This window comes from Cydia splendana, chromosome 18 (assembly GCF_910591565.1).
Source record: "Cydia splendana chromosome 18, ilCydSple1.2, whole genome shotgun sequence".
Taxonomy (NCBI): Eukaryota; Metazoa; Arthropoda; class Insecta; order Lepidoptera; family Tortricidae; genus Cydia; species Cydia splendana.
This window is the reverse complement of record NC_085977.1, coordinates 6,369,114-6,395,640: the sequence shown is the minus strand read 5'-3', so window position 1 is coordinate 6,395,640 and position 26,527 is coordinate 6,369,114. Positions and strand designations below refer to the sequence as shown.

Sequence of the window (26,527 nt, the reverse complement as noted above, 5' to 3'; positions counted from 1 at the left end):
AGTGCGAGCCCGTCTCCACCAAATGCACGGCGCGGAATGAGGCAAAATATGGCTCGGCTCGCGGCGACGAAGTTGCCTCATGTCACGGCATGCCTCAGGTTGAGGCAGAGTCTCCACTTGCGCGGTAGCCGCTCGACCCGAGGCTGCCTTTAGTGGATACCTGTGTGTCGTCTACTGGGTCGAGTCTGGCGCTGGCCACGGGCACGTCCACACGGGGAGTGCGGCGCTCGGGTTCGGGCTCGGGAGCGCGCGACGAACCGCTCACACCCGCCATTTGTGCCATGGAAGCTGCTGTCTTGATCACTAGAACACAACGAAATAAATCAATGGATAAACGCGATCAAATTGCGCTACAGTCGTGTCAAAAATCGGTTATCCGAGCGCCTAATAAAAATAATTTAGAATGGCGTGATTCATAAACGCCTGTTAATTTAAAATGCCGTTGAAATTAATTTGCCACTTTGATATTTGTTTGCTAGAGAGACACAAAATCGAAGAGACCTTTTTGGTCTTATCAAAGAGAATAGATAGTATAGAGGGGTCCTGTCATAGTAAATTTTGTAGTCACAGTAAATTTAATGCCATCTATCGACACACGACTAAAACTCAAAATTAAAAAGTATAAAATTATCAAAAAAATATATATATGGATAAATGATTTTATTATTTTTATATCATTTCGACCCATGTTCATTCACTGATATCTATGTGTTAAAATTGTTAAATATGAAACGGTGTCGTCACGCCATCTAGCTGAGCATAGGCTAAAGGTGTGTGCGCCATCTGTGCGAGAATGGCTTTTTCTTGATTTCCGAGGCACGTTTTTTCCTTAGACTTTATTCATCTTATACGAAGTTACATATCTGTGGCCCTAGTGAACAAGGGTACAAGTCTCAGGCAGCGCAGTTGTAAAAGGGCCCAAGTTCCACGTAACACTTATGCCCTTTTACACCTAAGCTGCGCGTGACTTGTACCCTTTTTCACTAGGGCCACAGATATGTCTTTGGTCTTATGAATAACGGGGCAAGCCTCACCAATGTCCCCATTCTCGTCATAAAGGGGCTCCAGTCGCGGACGCACGGAGGCGAGGAACGCGGCGAACCGCGGCGCGCCGCCGGCGAACACCAGCTCCGTGTCGAAGATCGTCATCAGCAAGCTAGTATAATAGAGTAGTATAATGAATATTATGCTTGTCTAAATCGTTGTATAATGAGTTCAAATTGATGTGCCAAAGATTTAATGTATTTTATGCAGCGTAACATAACCAGGTTTAAAAATGATGTACCAGTTATATAAAACACAACTTTATCCAACGTATTCGTTAAAATATTGCGTACAAATTAACCGTGAAAGGAAATACTTCAAATAATACACTTATTAATTAGATAAAGGAGCACAACACACCTGCCAACTGTTTCTCGGACATTCTGGTACGGGTGTTGCATGAAGTTGGCCGCTTCAAGCCTTGCAAGAAGCTCAAAGCCGAGAAGAGCCGTCTGCCACCGAAGAGAGCCAAGGGCACCCTGGGAAAAAATCGTAATTGTTTTTTTTTTCGCATCTGATACACATTCTGAGTTTTCACAAGTAATTTTAAATTGATTTTTAATTGATATATTTTTCAGTTTCACTATTGTTAGGGGCACGCGTTGTGTTGATTTTGGACTCTGTGATTCATTTTTATAAAGTTCTGTTATAATTTTAAGTTACATTGTAAAAAACAGTCCCATTACAATATCTAGTACCCTCATTACTTAGAAGTACTTCTACAATGAGTTTTGTCGGTTATTTTAATTTTTCTGCGAATATCCTCATTTACGATTTAACCCAGCAGAGAAATTCCGATCATACCTCCCTCCATAGCACGTTCAGTAACGCTGCCTATTTTGGGCTACACAGGAACGTACATTTTAGCAATCAATTAGGAAGACCAATGTTAAGCAGTGGAGTCATGTGGCTGATATCCAGATAGACAGACATACCTGCAGCGCGTACAGCCTGGCGCATACGACGAACGAGGTGTGCTGGTCGGGGTCCTGCGCGCTGCTGGCGGGCGGCGCGCACAGCTGCAGCAGCGCGCGCAGCACGGCCGACTATACAGAGGGACGCACCTGCAGCGCGTACAGCCTGGCGCATACGACGAACGAGGTGTGCTGGTCGGGGTCCTGCGCGCTGCTGGCGGGCGGCGCGCACAGCTGCAGCAGCGCGGGCAGCACGGCCGACTATACAGAGGGACGCACCTGCAGCGCGTACAGCCTGGCGCATACGACGAACGAGGTGTGCTGGTCGGGGTCCTGCGCGCTGCTGGCGGGCGGCGCGCACAGCTGCAGCAGCGCGCGCAGCACGGCCGACTATACAGAGGGACGCACCTGCAGCGCGTACAGCCTGGCGCATACGACGAACGAGGTGTGCTGGTCGGGGTCCTGCGCGCTGCTGGCGGGCGGCGCGCACAGCTGCAGCAGCGCGCGCAGCACGGCCGACTATACAGAGGGACGCACCTGCAGCGCGTACAGCCTGGCGCATACGACGAACGAGGTGTGCTGGTCGGGGTCCTGCGCGCTGCTGGCGGGCGGCGCGCACAGCTGCAGCAGCGCGCGCAGCACGGCCGACTATACAGAGGGACGCACCTGCAGCGCGTACAGCCTGGCGCATACGACGAACGAGGTGTGCTGGTCGGGGTCCTGCGCGCTGCTGGCGGGCGGCGCGCACAGCTGCAGCAGCGCGCGCAGCACGGCCGACTATACAGAGGGACGCACTTGCAGCGCGTACAGCCTAGCGCATACGACGAACGAGGTGTGCTGGTCGGGGTCCTGCGCGCTGCTGGCGGGCGGCGCGCACAGCTGCAGCAGCGCGCGCAGCACGGCCGACTATACATAGGGACGCACCTGCAGCGCGTACAGCCTGGCGCATACGACGAACGAGGTGTGCTGGTCGGGGTCCTGCGCGCTGCTGGCGGGCGGCGCGCACAGCTGCAGCAGCGCGCGCAGCACGGCCGACTATACAGAGGGACGCACCTGCAGCGCGTACAGCCTGGCGCATACGACGAACGAGGTGTGCTGGTCGGGGTCCTGCGCGCTGCTGGCGGGCGGCGCGCACAGCTGCAGCAGCGCGCGCAGCACGGCCGACTATACAGAGGGACGCACGCACCTGCAGCGCGTACAGCCTGGCGCATACGACGAACGAGGTGTGCTGGTCGGGGTCCTGCGCGCTGCTGGCGGGCGGCGCGCACAGCTGCAGCAGCGCGCGCAGCACGGCCGACTATACAGAGGGACGCACCTGCAGCGCGTACAGCCTGGCGCATACGACGAACGAGGTGTGCTGGTCGGGGTCCTGCGCGCTGCTGGCGGGCGGCGCGCACAGCTGCAGCAGCGCGCGCAGCACGGCCGACTATACAGAGGGACGCACCTGCAGCGCGTACAGCCTGGCGCATACGACGAACGAGGTGTGCTGGTCGGGGTCCTGCGCGCTGCTGGCGGGCGGCGCGCACAGCTGCAGCAGCGCGCGCAGCACGGCCGACTATACAGAGGGACGCACCTGCAGCGCGTACAGCCTGGCGCATACGACGAACGAGGTGTGCTGGTCGGGGTCCTGCGCGCTGCTGGCGGGCGGCGCGCACAGCTGCAGCAGCGCGGGCAGCACGGCCGACTATACAGAGGGACGCACCTGCAGCGCGTACAGCCTGGCGCATACGACGAACGAGGTGTGCTGGTCGGGGTCCTGCGCGCTGCTGGCGGGCGGCGCGCACAGCTGCAGCAGCGCGCGCAGCACGGCCGACTATACTGAGGGACGCACCTGCAGCGCGTACAGCCTGGCGCATACGACGAACGAGGTGTGCTGGTCGGGGTCCTGCGCGCTGCTGGCGGGCGGCGCGCACAGCTGCAGCAGCGCGCGCAGCACGCCGCCGCCGCGCGCCGGCTCCAGCTTCACCACGCCCGACGCCAGCGACGTGCCCCAGTCCTCCATCGTCTCCGGGATCACGGACGTTAGCCCTGGAAAAGGGAAGACAGTTCAAGTCTATCGGCCTAAATTGATTTATTCTACTCGTCGACTGTAATTGTTGAATTAAGATTTCGTATACTAAACTGCAATTGGGTACTTTTAATGTATGGGCTCCCAACTCTACTATAATATTCATTTCAAAACGGTTTAGTTAACTAAAATGTAATTGACCAATCACAGCTCGCCGCGGTCAAGAGGACGAAACAAAACCATAGGTAGCTCAAATTATTTATACATATATGTTAGGTTGTATAGTAGAAACAATTTCTTCATAAGTTAGAACCGCGCATGTGACACCCTTAATATAGCAATGTATGGACATTGTTACTAACTACGAAAACACTTAGCGTTGCTTGAATAGTCTCCATAGGCTACGGTGGCCAAAATCGAGAAAAAAACTGTCTAAAAATTTAATTTAGCGCGGAGCAAGTACCAGGCCCTCATGAGTTACGAGGTGTCGTTGACCAACCCGCCGAGCCGCGGCGGCCGGGGCGCGTACGGGTATGAAGGTATCGCGGCTGCTCGCGTATAGGACGTACGGGGTTCATAAAAAGCAAATACAAACGTACTTATATGCTAGCAGACTTAATGCACGCTTCTCAGATCCTTTTGACGCTTGCCCCACGTTGCCCACAAAGTCCACCTAGCCGGACATTCTACTAAACGCTCGCTACTTAGGTTTACACCCTAAGACAAAAAATTTCGAAGATATTGTACAAAAGTTAACATACCAGCACTGTAAACTTCAAGCACACTGTCATAAATGCTCAAAGCGTCCTGCCGGCGCCAGTACCGCGGCGCCCGCAGTGCAGACGCGGCCACTTCGGACGCGAAACGTTGAAGCGCTTCTTGAGAATCGGCGGCGCAGCGCCGCGCGTGGACGAGGAACTTCTCCGTGATGACTGGACCGAATTGGGCGAACAGGGACTGTGAAGAAAAGAGCTGATACATACAAGGCCACGAAAAGCAGCCACAACTCTGAACGTTTTTTCGTTGTCGAGGCATTATAGACCCCTTTAATTTTGTTTTTTCAGAATGGCAATTTTGCAACAATATTACAATCGTTGTTTGAAGTACAATATGCAATAGTCAGAGTAGGTGGGTACCAGATTCTTCACGAGAAAATGTAACCACACAGTCAATTGGAAAAATGAGGATTACAAAGGAGATGGTTGGTGCAGGTGGTTGTGTCTGATGGAGGCAGAGTGAGGTCAGAGCCTATATCTACAACAATGGGCGTTGCCCAGGGGTCGTCGGTATCCAATATACTTTTCTCATTGCTTCTCAATGATCTTCCAGAAGCCATAGTAGAGGGAGAAGTATATATGTATGCCGACGACGTAGCCGTGGTAGTGTGTGCACCTGACATTGACAAACTCGAGCAATGTCTGAATAAAGTCGCAAATCAGGTGTCACAGTACTTTAGAAGCAATGGCCTGGTACTAAACCTTAAGAGCGCTATTACATTTCGGCGTTGAGCGAGTTTAGGTATTTTACGCGCTGCGGCAGGCCGTGCGAGCTCAGTATGCCGATCCCTTCTACCACACTCGCACTACAATGATGGATTAAACATTCTTGATCCTTCGCGAAGCATATTGAAATCAACCATAACAACACTAACTGTACTTAACTTTTAAAGTTCTAAAACTGTTATTTGGTAAGTACGAAAATACTAAATGCAGTGCAAATGTACATAGGGGCTGTTCATAAATTACGTCATCTATTTTTGACGATTTTTGACCCCCCCCACCCCTCAAATCATCCAAAAATCAAGCTTCGGATGAATCTGTTTCCTCCTACGTCATGTTACCATCATCCGATGTCCAGACCCCCCCCCCCCCCCCACTCCTCCCATTTGAAACGACGTAATTTATGAATAGCCCCATACTCGTACTTATGAAGGTATATTACTCGAAAGAAATTATAGGTACCTACTCGCTTATTTACATGTTTCGTCATTGCATTTGGTACCTATAGGTTGTAAAGTTTGTATCAACGAGGGTTTAAAAACGAACTGGTACTGAGGATCTGATGATGATTAAGGTGGTCACGGATACCAATCAACCATGTAGTAACATGATTAGGCTCGTTTGATTCGTCTCAACAAGATCTTTGACACTGAAGATACACAGGGTCTGATGATGGAGCTGGAAGGTGGCCACGGGTACCAGTCTATCATGTAACTAAACAACTTCGTGTTTGGGCTCGTTTGATTTGTCTCAACAAGATCTTTGACACAAGACAGTACTCAGGGTCTGATGATGGAGCTGGAAGGTACCATTACCAATCAACCATGCAACTAAACCACATCGTGTTTAGGATCGTTTGATTCGTCTCAACAAGATCTTTGACACTAGGTGATACTCAGAGTCTGATGATGGAGCTGGAAGGTGGTCACCGGTATCAATCAACCATGCAACTAAACCACTTCGTGTTTAGGCTCGTTTTATTCGTTTCAACAAGATCTTTGACACAAGATAGTACTCAGGGTCTGATGTTGGAGCCGGAAGGTGGTCACCGGTACCAATCAACCATGCAACTAAACCACTTCGTGTTTAGGCACGTTTTATTCATCTCAACAAGATCTTTGACACAAGGTAGTACTCAGGGTCTGATGATGGAGCGCGAAGGTGGCGACGGGTACCTGTCTATCAGCTCCATCATCAGACCCTGAGTAGTATCTTGTGTCAAACATCTTATTGCGACGAATCAAACGAGCCCAAACACGAAGTGGTTCAGTTACATGGTAGACTGGTACCCGTGGCCACAGTCCAGCTCCATCATCAGACCCTGAGTACTAACTTGTGTCAAAGATCTTGTTGCGACGAATCGAACGAAGCCAAACACGAAGTGGTGTAGTTGCATGGTTGATTGGTACCGGTGACCACCTTCCGGATCCATCATCATACCCTCAGTACTACCTTGTGTCAAAGATCTTGTTGCGACAAATCAAACGAGCCCAAACACGAAGTGGTTCAGTTACATGGTAGACTGGTACCCGTGGCCACAGTCCAGCTCCATCATCAGACCCTGAGTACTAACTTGTGTCAAAGATCTTGTTGCGACGAATCGAACGAAGCCAAACACGAAGTGGTTTAGTTGCATGGTTGATTGGTACCGGTCACCACCTTCCGGATCCATCATCAGACCCTCAGTACTACCTTGTGTCAAAGATCTTGTTGCGACAAATCAAACGAGCCCAAACACGAAGTGGTTCAGTTACATGATAGACTGGTACCCGTGGCCACCTTCCAGCTCCATCATCAGATCCTGAGTACTATCTTGTGTCCAAGGTCTTGTTGAGACGAATCAAACGAGCCTAAACACGAAGTGGTTTAGTTGCATGGTTGATTGGTACCGGTGACCACCTTCCGGCTCCATCATCAGACCCTGAGTATTATCTTGTGCCAAAGATCTTGTTGAGACGAATCAAACGAGCCCAAACACGAAGTGGTTTAGTAGCATGGTTGATTGGTACCGGTGACCACCTTCCGGCTCCATCATCAGACCCTGAGTACTATCTTAAGTCAAAGATCTTGTTGAGCCGAATCAAACGAGCCCAAACACGAAGTGGTTTAGTTGCATGGTTGATTGGTACCGGTGACCACCTTCCGGCACCATCATCAGACCCTGAGTACTATCTTAAGTCAAAGATCTTGTTGAGACGAATAAAACGAGCCTAAACACGAAGTGGTTTAGTTGCATTGTTGATTGGTACTGGTGACCACCTTCCGGCTGCATCATCAGACCCTGAGTACTATCTTAAGTCAAAGATCTTGTTGAGCCGAATCAAACGAGCCCAAACACGAAGTGGTTTAGTTGCATGGTTGATTGGTCCCGGTGACCACCTTCCGGCTCCATCATCAGACCCTGAGTACTATCTTGTGTCAAAGATATTGTTGAGATGAATAAAACGAGCCTAAACACGAAGTGGTTTAGTTGCATGGTTGATTGGTACCGGTGACCACCTTCCGGCTCCATCATCAGACCCTGAGTACTATCTTGAGTCAAATAAATACATATAGAATGTCAGGTCGTTTCAAATATTTTTAATCCTGTCCGGTAGTTTATTAAACTGTACCATTATAAATTATAATACTATAAAAACAGTGCTAGGATCAAAGTCTCTCGTTGCGGTTTACACGCACACAGTATAGCGTTTTACACGGCGCCCGCCGCACACAATGATAAAAAACCTCGTCGTCGCCGTTGAAAATGTGCGGAGCCGACCGACACACGTCCTGCCTCTACAAGCTCTGCCGCGGCACTGAGCTGGCGCAGCGCGCGTCATCGGTAATATAGAGTAGTTTTCAAAAAATTGCCAAAAAATTATAGTAGAATTTCATAAACACTAATGTATACCAACAGTATAAGCAAACGTTGCAGATTGCTTGAGTATGAAAATGACTTCGATATTAAGTAGATTTTCGTAGGAATTGACACTTGTTTCGGAGAGAAAATCGAGTTCGTTTTACTTTGATTTTCTCTTTCTCAAAGGTATGTAGGAAAAATATAGTTTGATATGCCTAAAGTACAGGGTATTAGTAATACAAAATAGCCAGGTTTAGCAGAGTAAAATTCTCAACATTTCCAAATAAGAGCTCGCCATTCAGTGCTTCACGGGGTTTTTCGGAAACGACCATCAGAAAAAAAATCATTACTAATTTAATAAGTCCTTTTTCTAATATTTACAACGATATTTATAAAGATAAGAAGACGCTTTTACTGGAACAAGTACTCATTGTTTCTAATAATGAGCGCAAAGTCCTGAATTTCGTCGACTAGTATCATCAATTTTGCATTATTTCGACTTTTCTTGTAAGAGCGCTCTTAATAAAACCCACTTTCTCCACTTCTATCTCGGGGGTAGAGGCCCAAGAAACCTTGGAGTGTTTGTGGATGGTGTCCAAGTGGGTCAAGTGCAGAATACCACCTTCCTGGGTTTTGGGCTCGACAGAGGACTGCAGTGGGAATCGCACATAGGCAAAGTGTGTAACAAGCTAGCAAGTGCCTGCTTTGCCCTGCGACGTCTGACGAGAGTGGTGCCCAGGAGGGTGGTGCGGTCTTGTTACTTTGCCACTGTACACTCACTCCTACAATACGGCGCAGAGCTGTGGGGCCGCGCTGCCGAATGGGAGCGTGTCTTTCGCATGCAAAAGAGAGCCGTCCGAGCGATTGTGCAAGTGAGTTAGAGTAACTCTGCGAGACCTCACTTTAAGGACCTTGGGATACTCACTCTGCCCTCCATTGTGATTTTCCAAGTAGCTACATACGTGCGATGTCACCTTGACGAGTACTCGAGTGGATCCGATATTCATGGACGAAACCTGCGAAACGCCCGAAAACTCGTGGGCGTGAAGCGTAGATTGGCAAAATCCGCAAAACTCACCCATGTAATGGGACCAGCCGTTTACAACCGTCTGCCACCACGCGTCACAGATGCGCCGTCACTGACCAGCTTTAAATTTAGGCTTAAACGATGGCTTGTAGAGCACACTTTCTACAGTTTTGCAGACTTTATGAATTAAGTTATTACAATCGTTGTTTGAAGTACAATATGCAATAGTCAGAGTAGGTGGGTACCAGATTCTTCACGAGAAAATGTAACCACACAGTCAATTGGAAAAATGAGGATTACAAAGGAGATGGTTGGTGCAGGTGGTTGTGTCTGATGGAGGCAGAGTGAGGTCAGAGCCTATATCTACAACAATGGGCGTTGCCCAGGGGTCGTCGGTATCCAATATACTTTTCTCATTGCTTCTCAATGATCTTCCAGAAGCCATAGTAGAGGGAGAAGTATATATGTATGCCGACGACGTAGCCGTGGTAGTGTGTGCACCTGACATTGACAAACTCGAGCAATGTCTGAATAAAGTCGCAAATCAGGTGTCACAGTACTTTAGAAGCAATGGCCTGGTACTAAACCTTAAGAGCGCTATTACATTTCGGCGTTGAGCGAGTTTAGGTATTTTACGCGCTGCGGCAGGCCGTGCGAGCTCAGTATGCCGATCCCTTCTACCACACTCGCACTACAATGATGGATTAAACATTCTTGATCCTTCGCGAAGCATATTGAAATCAACCATAACAACACTAACTGTACTTAACTTTTAAAGTTCTAAAACTGTTATTTGGTAAGTACGAAAATACTAAATGCAGTGCAAATGTACATAGGGGCTGTTCATAAATTACGTCATCTATTTTTGACGATTTTTGACCCCCCCCACCCCTCAAATCATCCAAAAATCAAGCTTCGGATGAATCTGTTTCCTCCTACGTCATGTTACCATCATCCGATGTCCAGACCCCCCCCCCCCCCCCCACTCCTCCCATTTGAAACGACGTAATTTATGAATAGCCCCATACTCGTACTTATGAAGGTATATTACTCGAAAGAAATTATAGGTACCTACTCGCTTATTTACATGTTTCGTCATTGCATTTGGTACCTATAGGTTGTAAAGTTTGTATCAACGAGGGTTTAAAAACGAACTGGTACTGAGGATCTGATGATGATTAAGGTGGTCACGGATACCAATCAACCATGTAGTAACATGATTAGGCTCGTTTGATTCGTCTCAACAAGATCTTTGACACTGAAGATACACAGGGTCTGATGATGGAGCTGGAAGGTGGCCACGGGTACCAGTCTATCATGTAACTAAACAACTTCGTGTTTGGGCTCGTTTGATTTGTCTCAACAAGATCTTTGACACAAGACAGTACTCAGGGTCTGATGGTGGAGCTGGAAGGTACCATTACCAATCAACCATGCAACTAAACCACATCGTGTTTAGGATCGTTTGATTCGTCTCAACAAGATCTTTGACACTAGGTGATACTCAGAGTCTGATGATGGAGCTGGAAGGTGGTCACCGGTATCAATCAACCATGCAACTAAACCACTTCGTGTTTAGGCTCGTTTTATTCGTTTCAACAAGATCTTTGACACAAGATAGTACTCAGGGTCTGATGTTGGAGCCGGAAGGTGGTCACCGGTACCAATCAACCATGCAACTAAACCACTTCGTGTTTAGGCACGTTTTATTCATCTCAACAAGATCTTTGACACAAGGTAGTACTCAGGGTCTGATGATGGAGCGCGAAGGTGGCGACGGGTACCTGTCTATCAGCTCCATCATCAGACCCTGAGTAGTATCTTGTGTCAAACATCTTATTGCGACGAATCAAACGAGCCCAAACACGAAGTGGTTCAGTTACATGGTAGACTGGTACCCGTGGCCACAGTCCAGCTCCATCATCAGACCCTGAGTACTAACTTGTGTCAAAGATCTTGTCGACGAATCGAACGAAGCCAAACACGAAGTGGTGTAGTTGCATGGTTGATTGGTACCGGTGACCACCTTCCGGATCCATCATCATACCCTCAGTACTGCCTTGTGTCAAAGATCTTGTTGCGACAAATCAAACGAGCCCAAACACGAAGTGGTTCAGTTACATGGTAGACTGGTACCCGTGGCCACAGTCCAGCTCCATCATCAGACCCTGAGTACTAACTTGTGTCAAAGATCTTGTTGCGACGAATCGAACGAAGCCAAACACGAAGTGGTTTAGTTGCATGGTTGATTGGTACCGGTCACCACCTTCCGGATCCATCATCAGACCCTCAGTACTACCTTGTGTCAAAGATCTTGTTGCGACAAATCAAACGAGCCCAAACACGAAGTGGTTCAGTTACATGATAGACTGGTACCCGTGGCCACCTTCCAGCTCCATCATCAGATCCTGAGTACTATCTTGTGTCCAAGGTCTTGTTGAGACGAATCAAACGAGCCTAAACACGAAGTGGTTTAGTTGCATGGTTGATTGGTACCGGTGACCACCTTCCGGCTCCATCATCAGACCCTGAGTATTATCTTGTGCCAAAGATCTTGTTGAGACGAATCAAACGAGCCCAAACACGAAGTGGTTTAGTAGCATGGTTGATTGGTACCGGTGACCACCTTCCGGCTCCATCATCAGACCCTGAGTACTATCTTAAGTCAAAGATCTTGTTGAGCCGAATCAAACGAGCCCAAACACGAAGTGGTTTAGTTGCATGGTTGATTGGTACCGGTGACCACCTTCCGGCACCATCATCAGACCCTGAGTACTATCTTAAGTCAAAGATCTTGTTGAGACGAATAAAACGAGCCTAAACACGAAGTGGTTTAGTTGCATTGTTGATTGGTACTGGTGACCACCTTCCGGCTGCATCATCAGACCCTGAGTACTATCTTAAGTCAAAGATCTTGTTGAGCCGAATCAAACGAGCCCAAACACGAAGTGGTTTAGTTGCATGGTTGATTGGTCCCGGTGACCACCTTCCGGCTCCATCATCAGACCCTGAGTACTATCTTGTGTCAAAGATATTGTTGAGATGAATAAAACGAGCCTAAACACGAAGTGGTTTAGTTGCATGGTTGATTGGTACCGGTGACCACCTTCCGGCTCCATCATCAGACCCTGAGTACTATCTTGAGTCAAATAAATACATATAGAATGTCAGGTCGTTTCAAATATTTTTAATCCTGTCCGGTAGTTTATTAAACTGTACCATTATAAATTATAATACTATAAAAACAGTGCTAGGATCAAAGTCTCTCGTTGCGGTTTACACGCACACAGTATAGCGTTTTACACGGCGCCCGCCGCACACAATGATAAAAAACCTCGTCGTCGCCGTTGAAAATGTGCGGAGCCGACCGACACACGTCCTGCCTCTACAAGCTCTGCCGCGGCACTGAGCTGGCGCAGCGCGCGTCATCGGTAATATAGAGTAGTTTTCAAAAAATTGCCAAAAAATTATAGTAGAATTTCATAAACACTAATGTATACCAACAGTATAAGCAAACGTTGCAGATTGCTTGAGTATGAAAATGACTTCGATATTAAGTAGATTTTCGTAGGAATTGACACTTGTTTCGGAGAGAAAATCGAGTTCGTTTTACTTTGATTTTCTCTTTCTCAAAGGTATGTAGGAAAAATATAGTTTGATATGCCTAAAGTACAGGGTATTAGTAATACAAAATAGCCAGGTTTAGCAGAGTAAAATTCTCAACATTTCCAAATAAGAGCTCGCCATTCAGTGCTTCACGGGGTTTTTCGGAAACGACCATCAGAAAAAAAATCATTACTAATTTAATAAGTCCTTTTTCTAATATTTACAACGATATTTATAAAGATAAGAAGACGCTTTTACTGGAACAAGTACTCATTGTTTCTAATAATGAGCGCAAAGTCCTGAATTTCGTCGACTAGTATCATCAATTTTGCATTATTTCGACTTTTCTTGTAAGAGCGCTCTTAATAAAACCCACTTTCTCCACTTCTATCTCGGGGGTAGAGGCCCAAGAAACCTTGGAGTGTTTGTGGATGGTGTCCAAGTGGGTCAAGTGCAGAATACCACCTTCCTGGGTTTTGGGCTCGACAGAGGACTGCAGTGGGAATCGCACATAGGCAAAGTGTGTAACAAGCTAGCAAGTGCCTGCTTTGCCCTGCGACGTCTGACGAGAGTGGTGCCCAGGAGGGTGGTGCGGTCTTGTTACTTTGCCACTGTACACTCACTCCTACAATACGGCGCAGAGCTGTGGGGCCGCGCTGCCGAATGGGAGCGTGTCTTTCGCATGCAAAAGAGAGCCGTCCGAGCGATTGTGCAAGTGAGTTAGAGTAACTCTGCGAGACCTCACTTTAAGGACCTTGGGATACTCACTCTGCCCTCCATTGTGATTTTCCAAGTAGCTACATACGTGCGATGTCACCTTGACGAGTACTCGAGTGGATCCGATATTCATGGACGAAACCTGCGAAACGCCCGAAAACTCGTGGGCGTGAAGCGTAGATTGGCAAAATCCGCAAAACTCACCCATGTAATGGGACCAGCCGTTTACAACCGTCTGCCACCACGCGTCACAGATGCGCCGTCACTGACCAGCTTTAAATTTAGGCTTAAACGATGGCTTGTAGAGCACACTTTCTACAGTTTTGCAGACTTTATGAATTAAGTTATTACCTATGTTACCGTAGGTACCTATATCTTTATTTGACATTTTATTTATTGTTCTAATTTTAATTTTATTTTAATTTAAATTTATTTTGTACTATACCTACTTTGATGTAACATTGTAAAATGACATGTAATATGAATTATTATTAATAAACGAATATGAATATGATGTAGGTACACTGCACTGCCTATATCCTCATAGGGATTTCGGTAGCTATCCCAGCCATATCATAAGTTTTCCTATTTATAATAACTTATTAGTCGGCCGACTAGTCGGTTAGTCGGCCAGATCATTAGTTTCTTATAAGTTCAGGTGAAAAACAATAGTTTTGCTCCTTTGGTTGCGCTATTCATCATAATTTAGCTTGGCTAAAAGGTGTTCTCTACAGGTTCAAAGACCTATCACAAGAATCCTCGTTCAATTTATGTCTTTAATTCTTTTATTTTGCGATCCTGAGCAGACCGTCAGTGGAGCTTGTAGGAGGTATTTCCAAGGCTCTATTTCCCGTACGTAGTCGTCAGTTAAGAACCTATCCCCTGTGGTCAGCGTCTTTACGAGCAACGTGCCCTGACTAAGTCTGTAAATTTTGCAATCACATTAATAGTACCTCATGGCTCCATCATTAAAAAAAGGACAAAAACTGAATAATAATAAAAAATAATAACTATCGAACTTGCATATGAAATTACACGAGAATCAGTTGAGATCGACCTCTAGAGGAAAACCCCATCCCATCAATATACGATAACGATCAAACGGTCAATTATATGAACAAAAGTTTTCGTATGCACCCTGAATAGGTATTTTAGTAAAATAAACATAAAACATATGGTAAATATTGACTGTATAATTTTATTTTTCTGTTTTTCTTTCACTCTTAAAGTGCCGACTAATCGGCCATTTTTGCCGACTAGTCGCCGACTAATCGCCGACTACAAATGTGGCCGGATAGTCGGCTTTCCCGACTAGTCGGTACATCCCTATTAATAAGTGTTCTATAAAAAGCTAAGGAAGACTCACTGGCATTTTAATACAACTCAAATATCAACTAACCTAAACCTAAAGTTACCTAACCTAACCTAAAGTAACCTAGCACCGCCCACAATCTCTCTGCTTTGCCTAAAGGTTGACTAGTAGAGAATGCCTCATGGCATTAAGTCCGCGTTTTGTACTGTAAGGTTTTCTTTTGTGCAATAAAGGTTAAATAAATAACGTTTAACATGGAGAACCGCACTCCACTAAACTTGTCCTTCCCTTTCTTCTCTTCCACCGTCAGGAATGACACCAGCTTGTCCACGTTGGCGTCATCGGAGAACTCGTGTGTATATGGCTCACCAACCTTTTTTCTATAATATCACTGTGACATCTATCCTCAGTAGGATTGTAATAGAAAACAACTGCAATACATCAACTAACCTTGAACATGGAGAACCGCACTCCACTGAACTTGTCCTTCCCCTTCTTCTCTTCCACCGTCAAGAATGACACCAGCTTGTCCACGTTGGAGTCATCGGAGAAGAACTCGTGGATGTGACGCTCGCCCTCCTCCATCTCTGCGGGGGGAACGTCGCTGGTGAACACTTGTTGTGATGCTGGAGCGGCTACCTGAGGATATATAAAGGATATAGTTTGAAGAATTTTGTAAGGAATGGCATAAGAATGTTTGTCTAAAACACTTGTGTCAAATTAGGCCTTATAGGTAGGGCTATGAAGAATTTTGTTCCTATTACGCTACCTACCAACTTTGGACTAAGGTTGGTATTCCATCTGTCCAGTGTGCATTGCGTCGCACTCTCTCACTAAGCAAAATGTGAGACGCAAATACACATTGGACAAAGATATTGGACATATGGAATACCACCCTAAAATAGTAAGAAAATATGAAGGTGAACATTATTTTAGACGCAAGATATTTGACAAAGATCGACTGATCGACGTTGTGCAAAGTGTCAGTTGTCCAAATATTTTAAAAGCAATGTTTTAGAAGGGTTTGTACCAACTAGTTTTGGCTGTGCAAAGTCGAAGGAACTGTCCTCGTAGCCGGTCACAAACCCGTAGGTACGATCTAAACTGATCCTATATAACCTACCGGTCCCTGTAGTCCGTTTGTTTTAGCATTAGAAAGAAGGTAAGTGATCTTGACGTGTCTTTTTATTAAAAAACACTTTTTAAAAATATGTCACAACAAATATGTAACAATTATAAATCATATACGATTATTTACATTCTTTTGCTTTCACAGATTAATTTTTAAACGCGGTTTTCAATCATTTTAATTAAAAAGACACGTCAAGATTGTTTACCTTTTTTCTAATACTAAAAAAAAAAAACAACTATAGTGCTCTACCTACACCTAAGAGAGAACCGCATGGAAATCCCAAAAAAAATACAGAAATCTATCAAAATGATCACGACCTTCAGCAATCAAGTAGTTACTAAGAATAAGTACCTCAAGTTCTTCGGGCCAGCAATAGAACCCATAGTTAGGGTTCCTCAACCAGGGCCGGTCCCACTCCTCATCCGTCGCCGGCACTTTCTTGTCTTCAGACCATATGGCCCATTCCAAGTCCTTTCTGTAACCTAAAACAAATAAAAATGACACATTTATTTAGAATCGCTATTGGTAAGACTTTTATTATTTATAATTTTATTTTTGGACAATTTGCATAGCTAGCTCTAGCCGACGCTTGAAAAAAAATGTTATTGTTTCCTAATACCAGCTAATACATAGTAGCTACCTACCTGGCACAAACTTTTCCGGTTTCTTCACCCCCGCAATCTCATACGGGTCCACCTTAATCTTCTTAAGCTCCCTCTTTCTCTGCTGCAGCGCGAAGTGCGTGAACCTCTGTGCTGTTCTGCGTACTGCTATGTCGTCGTGTAGTAAAGAGTGTAGGGCGAGGCGGACGGCGCGGGGCGTGTACGGGGTTTGGACTGATGGACAGTAGGTCAGCATTTGCATGGCTAGCTCGAGACGGCGCCATTGACTGAAATATAAAAGGTAATATTAACATGTATATACGCGCTATACACAATATTTTCTGTATTCTAAAGTTAAAAAAAGAAGTAAATTAAGTTAATAGGTGAATTAAATGTTCACAATTCAGTTATGACCAAAAAATGACAACCAGAAATCTTACTTTCGGAAAAAGAAAAAAAAAAAACACTATAGTTGTTGTTCGGGTGTGTGAGCCGTATTGTACACCCAGCTGCAAAAGTGCATACCCACTTTAGAAATGAATTCCATTCATAAAGTGGGTATGGACTTTTGCAGCTAATTGTTAAATTCTTAATGTACTTCTAGGCGATAAAGAGCATTAATTATTTTCCGAAGTCGATGTTTGTCATTATGAACTAATTATACAACCACAACCACATAATCAGAACGTCAGCGTTTTATTAGGATACATCGAAAACGTCGCTTCTACACACACACTTAACAGATACTTACACATTAGGAGTCTCAGCAACGTCAACCAACTCATCAACCAACTCCGTGTAGGTTTTCTCGATCTTATCCGAATGCGCGAGCTCCCTAGCTTCAGCATTGGCCAATAATTCCGCCAGCTTTGCTTCGGAGAGCTCAGCTTCGGTGAAGAAATGCTTGGCTGCTTCTATGGCGGACTGGGAGATGACCAGACGGGTGTTGACTGTGGGGAACTGGCGGTGGAGGGTCTCGCTGAACGCTTGCTCCAATCTGAAAAAGGAAAAGTTTGATAATCAGAACGTAGATGTGCTCTTTTATTAACCCATCACTACACCTTATAAAAGAAAGTGCCCCGCCGCGTCTGTCTGCTTGTGTGTTTGTATGTTCGCGATAAACTCAAAAACTACTGAACGGATTTTAAATTTTTCATGCGGTTTTCACCTATCAATAAAGTGATTCTTGAGGAAGGTTTATAAGTATGATTTGTTAAGCCGGGGCGGGTCGCTAGTTAAGATATAAAACCAATAAGATATATATAGTAGCTGAAAATACAGTATTTTATTTGTGTAGGTACATTTTATCAATTTTTTTTTCCTGTTTAGGTCCATTTGACTCGTAAAGAATGTCATTATCATTAGGCATTAAATTCACCATCTGTACATCTTGTGCAACAAATCTTCCGGTTTTTGAAACTAAAATCATTCACGAGAGACGAGTTTTCTGAAGTTCAGACTAGGTCTAAAGTCTTACCGTAGTATGCTAGGTTTTTCACTGAGCGGCGCTTTGAGTATAGCCGGCCAGAGCGTCTTGACCACCTCCCAGTCTTGTTTGGCCGTCAGTGGACCAGTGCGCGGTCCCAGCATTATGAACAGAGCGCCTGGGGACAAATAAATGTGGTTTTGTTTGGTATAAATAGGTTTATCCCATCGGGAGGCAAGGAAATTTGCAAGCGCGCCGGAGACCTCGCGATTATGTTAGGGTCGTATTCCATCTGTCCAATTTCTTTGTCCAATGTGTATTTGCGTCTCACATTTTGCTAAGTGAGAGAGTGAGACGCAATGCACATTGGACCAAGAAATTGGACAGGTCAGGTGGAATACCAACCTTAGCAATAGGCTCGGAGGAGCCTTCCTATTGCAATTTTGCAGAGATTCATCGCAAATTGTGAATACATAAATTACATAATTTATCGAAAAATGCAATAGGGACCGTGCGCGTTGGAGGGTCTGCCATCTTGTGGCCTGAATCGGAGACATATGTGCACATGTACATTGCCAATGCAAGTGCTACCATCTACCGTTCCCGTCGGTACATTGTGCATAGTAGGCTATCTTGTGGGCTACATCGGAAGCATAAACGACACATTTACGCCTCGCGCCAAAAATCTGACGGCTCCTATGCTGCCCCCTATAATTCATGCACGGGGCCATATTATATTCAAAGTCATTTTTACTCGAATGTGCGCGTAGATCGAGTTAGGTTCGACTCTTCCAAACTACTGGATGGATTTACACTCGTCGTGTTATACACTCAGAAGCTCTAGAAGGTTATAGGTTCGAATTTGTTACTGGTGAAAATAGCGAGTCATGTACCTTTGTGTCTCGCATGCCACTCGTCGCCCTCGCCGCCTTGGTAAAGCAGCTCGGCCAGTTTTGGTACCAAAGCGCGGTACGAGTACGGGTAGTGGGATAACATCCACGACAGACGGAGTTGAGCAAGCATTCGCACCTGAAACAATATCACTACGTTTTGACACATTGCAAGAGTGAAGTATAGAGACCGTATGCGTGTCTAAATGAGAAAATTAACATTTATTTATAAAACACTTGGGCAGTGGCACCTATCCTTTGCAAAAATTGCATATATTCAAGAAATTAAGATGGGAGCCGCCGTGAGCGGGCGGGTTAGTAATTTGAAGTCGGTTCGAATCCGGCCTCGGCCACTGGTTGGTTTGGTTGGTCACTTTTTCTAGGTTTATAATATGTATTTACCGAGCTGTAAGTATTGATGGACAGTTCATACAACGCGTTGAGTGCTTGCAGTGCGGATGGTGTTATGCCCGCGTCGCATACGAGGTCTAGTCGAGCCTCGTCTTGCAGTCTGGCCCCATCTGCCACCAGCGTTCTATGGAAAAGAAAGTTTTAGTCAATGTGTGAAGCACCTCACTCTCACATATGGATAATCATAGTATATTATATTATCTTGTATAGGCATGGATTGGGCACCACAGCTGAGGTTACGCAAAAACATGTCATGTAGGTAATGATACTAATGATAGCGGGATTTTGAAACCAGCATTTCTTCAAAGAATTTGGCTTAAAAATATTGTGCACTATAAGTACATTCACCGACTCATTCGTTCACACTCGACTTTTTTTTTAAATCAATATGTCTGTAATTATTCACCTCACCCATCCTGCTTATACGCGTTATTGATGACAGTTCAGAATACAGTTTACTCGGAACAAATTTTTCTTAACACCTTACATCACATGGCGACCCTGCCAGTACGACTTTGTGCTGCACTAGCGGAGTAATTCTAACCAGAAAAGAATTTGTATACAGAAAAAAACTTGTACATATGGTGAAATTGGTGGAGCGCTTTTATTGAATGACAATAATTTTAAATTACTAATATAAAATTTATAGGTACCTTAATTTGGCGGCACCATGAGCGTCGCCGGCCACGCCACCACGGCCGTCCAGCGCGCGTTCCAAAGCCCCGTATGAACGAAGACGAGCCTCAAGCCCCGAGCCTGAGCGTAGCCCCTTCATCACCACCGCTCGCTCCCAAACCTGACAAAAATCCGAATTGTATTCTTGGGTATCCAGCGGTATATTCTTGTATTCTTTTAAACAGATATAAATTGAATGGCTATGAATTAAGAACTAACTGAACTACAATAATATTATCACATATTTGTCATCGGTCTTGTCAGCAAGCATGCATGCTTGGACCTACTAGCTAGTTTGTTAGTGCACGACACCTTGCACTTTGTGACTATGCGCTGAAACTTGGCACAGTTGATTCTTAGCTGGTCATGAGCAGATACAGACCGGGAGACCTCGAGAGCCATGTCTCATTTAGTGGGGGGGGAGGGGGGAAGTTCGACGCCGCCGCGCTTCACTTGGAGCAACATTTCTCTAAAACTGTACCTATTAGGGCATGTGATATATCATTTTCGGTTAAATTAAGGATGAGGATTTTTTTTTTGGAACCAAAACAATGCACTTTCTAACAAAAAAACAACATAAAGTAGAAAAGACAAAAAAACGTATCTTGGATTTTTTCATAATTACCAATTTTTTTTTTAAGTGTAGTAGGAATCTGAAAACAAAAAATATAGTTGTAAAGCTACACTTATTACGTTTAAGAAAATATATAGTTTATTATACAAAACTGTTGATAAATGGGAGATAAAAAATAATATTAAGCGTGGGCCAGAGTGATCTCAATACAAAATATTATTAATGTGGGAAAGTTACTTATAATTTGTTCTATAATCGTTTAATTTTTTAGTTTTTCGTAAATAACTCGTAAACGGTAGCCCACAGCAAAAAAATATCTTTTACGTAAATAATCTGTTTCAGATTTCTTATAAAATAAGTGCTCCTTTTTTTCGCTAAGATCAATATTAAAAAAAATATTGAAGGGAGAAAATAAATACTAAGGTCCTCTTTTTTAGTCATTCGTAAATAACTCGTAAAGGATGTCCAATAGCAAAAAATATTTTAACACAAGAATAATTAGCATAAAATTTCCTACAAAAAAGGTTATTCAAACTTTTTCGCTAGGATCAATATTTAAAAAGGGGACCTTAGAATTTATTTTCTCTCTTTAATATCGTTTTTAATATTGATCCTAGCGAAAAAGTTCAAATAACCTTTTTTGTAGGAAATTTTATGTAAATTATTCATGTACTAAAAATTTTTTTGCTATTGGCCTTCGTTTACGAGTTATTTACGAATGACTAAAAAAGGGGACCTAAGTATTTATTTTCTCCCTTCAATATTTTTTTTTAATATTGATGGTAGCGAAAAACAGTAGTACTTATTTTATAAGAAATCTGAAACAGATTATTTACGTAAAAGATATTTTTTGCTGTGGGCTACCGTTTACGAGTTATTTACGAAAAACAAGAAAAATAAACGATTGTAGAACAAATTATAAGTAACTTTCCCACATTCATAATATTTTGTATTGAGATCACTCTGACCCACGCTTAATATTATTTTTTATCTCCCATTTATCAACAGTTTTGTATATTAAACTATATATTTTCTTAAACGTAATAAGTGTAGCTTTACGACTGTATTTTTTGTTTTCAGATTCCTGCTACACTTTAAAAAAAAATTGGTAATTATGAAAAAATCAAAAATACGTTTTTTAGTCTTTTCTACTTTATGCTTTTTTTTTGTTAGAAAGTGCATTGTTTTTGTTCCAAAACTATATTCCTTATCCTTAATTTATCCGAAAATGATATATTACATTCCCTAATAGGTATAGTTTTAGAGAAATGTTGCTCCAAGTGAAGCGCGGCGGCGTCGAACTTCCCCCCCTCCCCCCCACTAAATGAGACATGGCTCTCGAGGTCTCCCGGTCTGTATCTGCTCATGACCAGCTAAGAATCAACTGTGCCAAGTTTCAGCGCATAGTCTCAAAGTGCAAGGTCCCCATACAACGGTGTGCAGTAACAAAGCAGCTATACAGCAGTAATCGTGTAACCCGTAAATTCTCACCATCTAATGTTAATGTTAAGTAAAATGCTGCTCGTAAAGTGACTGTTTTCGATTTTTTTGAGCCTACTTATTAATCTACTTCCAAGCCAAAATTCAAGCTTGTTACCTACAACTAGCGTAACTTTTTGATGATTACCTGTATGAGCATCTCCAACCCGCGCGTATCATCGGTCTTGTCAGCCAGCATGCGCGCTTGAACCTTCAACAATAGCCTTGTTAGAGCTACGCGCAGGTTTTCACCGTCTAGTGTGACTGTGTGCTTCACGCCGTTCGTGAATGGAAGACTGGTGGCTGGCACGAGGGATTCCATGCTGAAAGAATGGAGTATTGATACAATCTTTGCTGAAAATTCAAACTCAAATATTTATTTAAAAAAGAAACCTGGTATCACATACTCTTTAATTTAAAACGCAGTAACTCTGTACGCGTCTTATGATAAGTTAGTAACAAAGTGTCCTTGTTGTTCATAGTATAACCATCGAGTGTTTCCAAAAGCAATGACGACATATTGTCAGCAATATGTAATTTCTAATCATAAGACTGAGCTCTATATTAAAACGAACGAGACACACGATAGACAATTCCGTGAAATGCCAAACGAAAGACTGAAAATGAAGACTCACAGGGTCACAGGCTCTTCGTTAGGCGGGGGTAGGAAGGTGCTGCAGGATAATACGGCGTTGATAACGTAGAAACAACGCAACCTTCGCTCGCGGCACATGTCCCTTTCGTTGGAGACCCATTGACGTAGACGCGCTAGCTCTGGTTTCAGATACCTGGTGGAAGATTTGTTTATATCATTACATTGATACGTTTTTATAATACCCCTTTAGAATTTTCAATGCCTATTGGGAATATTACGCGTAACTCTGCGTAGGAGGCGCCACTACCACTATCCGTCACAATCTGGGGGTCTACCGCGAAACAAGAAAATCGAAATTTCGTTATCTAACTGATAAAGAGGCAGATAACTAAATGTCGATTTTCGCGTTTCCCGATAGGCCCTTGTTCACAAACCACCTTGATGCATCAATGTCATATTTTATTGTCTGTGTAAACTTGTCAAAAAACAGTTTAAGGCACAGTATGTATAAGTTACTTTATGGTTTACTAGAGGAGCTACACTGTTAAAAATTATGTAATATTACATGCAAAAAAATTACATAATCCTGTAAATTTCCCAGAATTTTTCGGGAATTTTACAGGATTATGTAATTTTTTGCATGTAAAATTACATAATTTTTAACAGTGTAGTGCTACACTCTGGCGGCAGAAAATTGCAGTAATACCCCCTATTATTAAAATTTAATAGGCGTTAAAAAATATTGGGAGTCGTTTCCATATGGACAGTAATTGAGTATACCTTGTTTTTATATGCCAGATACTGAAATGATAGTTCGATCGTCCAATCTAATATCCAATCATTGGGTTTTGTACCAATATTGAACTATAATTGAATTGTCATTAGTATATATCGACGGTGAATTGACTTGAACAGATGACGTTTTAAACATCAAAAAGTATAAAACATTGCCAGCTAATCTCGGGTCAAATAATTATGGCTAAACGACTGGCGTTTTATCGCTCTTATGACATGGATAGATATCTTTTTTCTGTAATAAATTGGTGATAGTCTATTTTAATACGTAGTAAAAAAATATACAACAATCTTTGACATACCTGTCAACCAGCATCTGCGCACACGCCGCCTCCTCCTCACACGGCACGTGCCACTTAAAGTCCGCCTCCTTCAACAGACACCCCCTCCCCCACTCCCTAATAGGCAACCAAGTCTGCGGCGCCGATCCATAGTCCTTAGGGGAACTCCTCCACTCCTTCAAATCCACATAACATAACGAAGTAAACATGTGGCTTAAGATCTCACAAGCACGGATCAGAGAGTACTTAGCGTGGAGTTTGAGCGCTTTATCCAATACTGGAATTATCTGAGGAATGTATTTCAGTAGTACCACTCCATCGCATTCAACAACATTCATGAGCAACACCAAACTGTATGACAAGTCTCTTTGAGGGTTTTCATCTCGTATAGCTTCTTCTGTCGATAACAATTCGTTTAGCTCTTCGCACAGATCGGGTACGAACGCAGCTAGAGTCGATTCGGAGTCGATGCGAGCGAAAACTTTTAGTAACACTCCAATCATGCTACCTGACACGTTTGTTTCATATGTAGACTCATTAGCGAATGCCTTAAACTTCTTCAAAGCTTCCTTGAATATTTTAGGCGAGCATTGCATCAATACAGCGGTAGCGGCTGATGAAATAGCGGTTTCCATAACCGCATCAGTTTTACTGCGAACGCAGTCGGATTCCTTTGTATCCAAACGGACGTGCTCCATGACACTGGATTCTATGATCGTGAACAATCTATCAAGGAACACTAGTACGAAATCCTCGAATTGGGCTGTAGATTGACAGGTCAATAATTCTTCCTCTGTTAAATCTGGCCAATGCTCATAGGCTGAACTACAGTCGATATACGGGACCATCCAACTGAAGATCAGTATAAAGTGCAGGGTAACTAATGTCTTTTTGATATCATTAGGATCTAAACCTGGTAGAACCGCTAGTAACAGAGGGACAACATGTGTAGGTCCTTCAGGATAGTCCCCGTGAGCGCCTTGGAGCATGGGTCTCGCAACGGCAGCCACCGCTGACATAGCTGCGGTGACCCTATGAGGTTCTGTCAAGGAAGTTAGAGATGTCCTTAGCCTCTCAAGTAAAGGAGGGACTACTATAGCTGGTCTCAGCGTAGCGAGGTTTTGTAAAGCGATGGAGATGTCTAAAGAGCCGGAGCGGCTGTAGACGGCTTGGAGGGTCGGTTCTAGGGTGATATTGACGAATTCTGTGATGTCTTCGTCGCGGAGTTTGTACGCTTCCGGCGTTTTGTTCTCCCAGCTGTTTCGGTAGCGCTTTTCGCGTTCACGACGCACCCTGGTACAGAAAGACAAAATATAACATAACACGTAGCTTTACGCAAAATACCATTATGATTAATAAGTTTTTGGCAAAAATTAAATTTTTGGTACAAGCTTTTATTGCTGTACGTTTCTTTCTACAGGCAACTAATACTCATCGAGACAAGTCTTCCCCAAACACAATTAGGTTGCGTTGTTTTATCACAGAGTTCCTATGGCTACCTCCTGTCTCCATCATCAGATCAGCTCGATGGTACCATAATATTGCATTGTCACCCGACTTATGTATGCAAATTTTCAGCTTCATTGGAAGTCGGGAAGTGGGTCAAATTAAATTTGCAAGATTGGACCCGTACAAACATAGTTACATAACTACATACTGTCATAGGTACATTGCAAGTTTATTAAATAAAAGCTTGTAAAAATGGCCAAAAGTATTAATTTAGAATATAATACATTCAGTACAAGACATATTAAGAAGAAATCTTGTTAAAATGTTCCTCAAAGGCTATTATCCTTATTATTGTAATTTTTTTCTCCAAATTCAAAGTTACCTGTTCAAAAACTCCCTAGCGAGCTTCCTAAGCAGATCTCTAAGACGATACGACCAGCGACCCGCGTTGGCGCTGTGCAAGTAACTCTCCACCGCGCCCACGAAGCAACGCAGGTGCTTTAGCGTCAGCCCATCCGGGTTGATGGTCCATACGATCCAGGACGCCATGTCTTTGGTGTCTGAAAGGAGGGTAAGGTTAGTGATTTTGCTTGAGATGTGACAACATTTAGGGATTTAGGCGGAGTGCTTGTCGATTTCTGAAGAAATACATGTGATAAACTGAGACTTTTATATTTCGTACTCATGGATCCTTTACAGAATTTGATCAGACAACCATTAATGGGCCGATTTTTATTTACTTGTCGTTTTTTTCGTCAGATTCCGATAAAATTTGATGAACAGATAGAGTTCCCTATTCTGTACAAGCGCAATTTCATCGCATGTCCTAAAAATCTTTGACACAGACACATAAAGTATGGAATTTTCGTAACTCAACGGAAAGTGTCATACATTATTTGTCCTGAGTTGGCATTTAGCGTTTATACCAAATATCGAAATCTGATGACAACAATAAATCGACAATAAAAATCGGCCATAATACGAAAGTTAACTAAAAACCATAATACCAGAAAAAGTTTTATAGCTGGTTTAGATAAAGCCACTTGTCGGCCTCGCTAAGTTCACAGCGCTCGTAAGGTGTACGATCTTATAACTGGCACTATACATAGCCTATTAGTCCACGATTTAAAACTATAATTATCCACAGTGGACTGACTACTTCAGAAATCGACTGGGAAAGCATGGATACATCTTATTAGTATTTTGACCACAGTGCATATACAGCTAGCAATGAGGTTACATGTATTTA

The 26,527-nt window shown here is 43.9% G+C and overlaps 2 protein-coding genes across 3 annotated transcripts in view; one reads left to right on the top strand and one right to left on the bottom strand.

The window, feature by feature from the left end:
* The window catches only part of LOC134799417 (transcription initiation factor IIA subunit 2-like), a 215,563-nt gene that overhangs the window by 19,809 nt on the left and 169,227 nt on the right, over positions 1 to 26,527 (top strand). The window lies entirely within an intron of this gene.
* LOC134799425 (proteasome activator complex subunit 4B-like) overlaps positions 1 to 26,527 on the bottom strand; it is a 56,393-nt gene that overhangs the window by 17,300 nt on the left and 12,566 nt on the right. Inside the window, exons 8-24 of the mRNA XM_063771828.1 lie at positions 25,661 to 25,838; positions 23,851 to 25,122; positions 22,794 to 22,946; positions 22,307 to 22,481; positions 20,084 to 20,226; positions 19,422 to 19,554; positions 19,023 to 19,158; positions 18,181 to 18,307; positions 17,455 to 17,700; positions 16,746 to 16,990; positions 16,453 to 16,583; positions 15,420 to 15,608; positions 4,728 to 4,923; positions 3,790 to 3,986; positions 1,405 to 1,523; positions 1,035 to 1,156; positions 161 to 303 (exon numbers count right to left, since the gene is read on the bottom strand). Of these exons, the coding sequence (XP_063627898.1) occupies positions 161 to 303; positions 1,035 to 1,156; positions 1,405 to 1,523; positions 3,790 to 3,986; positions 4,728 to 4,923; positions 15,420 to 15,608; positions 16,453 to 16,583; positions 16,746 to 16,990; positions 17,455 to 17,700; positions 18,181 to 18,307; positions 19,023 to 19,158; positions 19,422 to 19,554; positions 20,084 to 20,226; positions 22,307 to 22,481; positions 22,794 to 22,946; positions 23,851 to 25,122; positions 25,661 to 25,838 (3,905 nt within the window). The remainder of the gene's footprint in view (positions 1 to 160; positions 304 to 1,034; positions 1,157 to 1,404; positions 1,524 to 3,789; positions 3,987 to 4,727; positions 4,924 to 15,419; positions 15,609 to 16,452; positions 16,584 to 16,745; positions 16,991 to 17,454; positions 17,701 to 18,180; positions 18,308 to 19,022; positions 19,159 to 19,421; positions 19,555 to 20,083; positions 20,227 to 22,306; positions 22,482 to 22,793; positions 22,947 to 23,850; positions 25,123 to 25,660; positions 25,839 to 26,527) is intronic.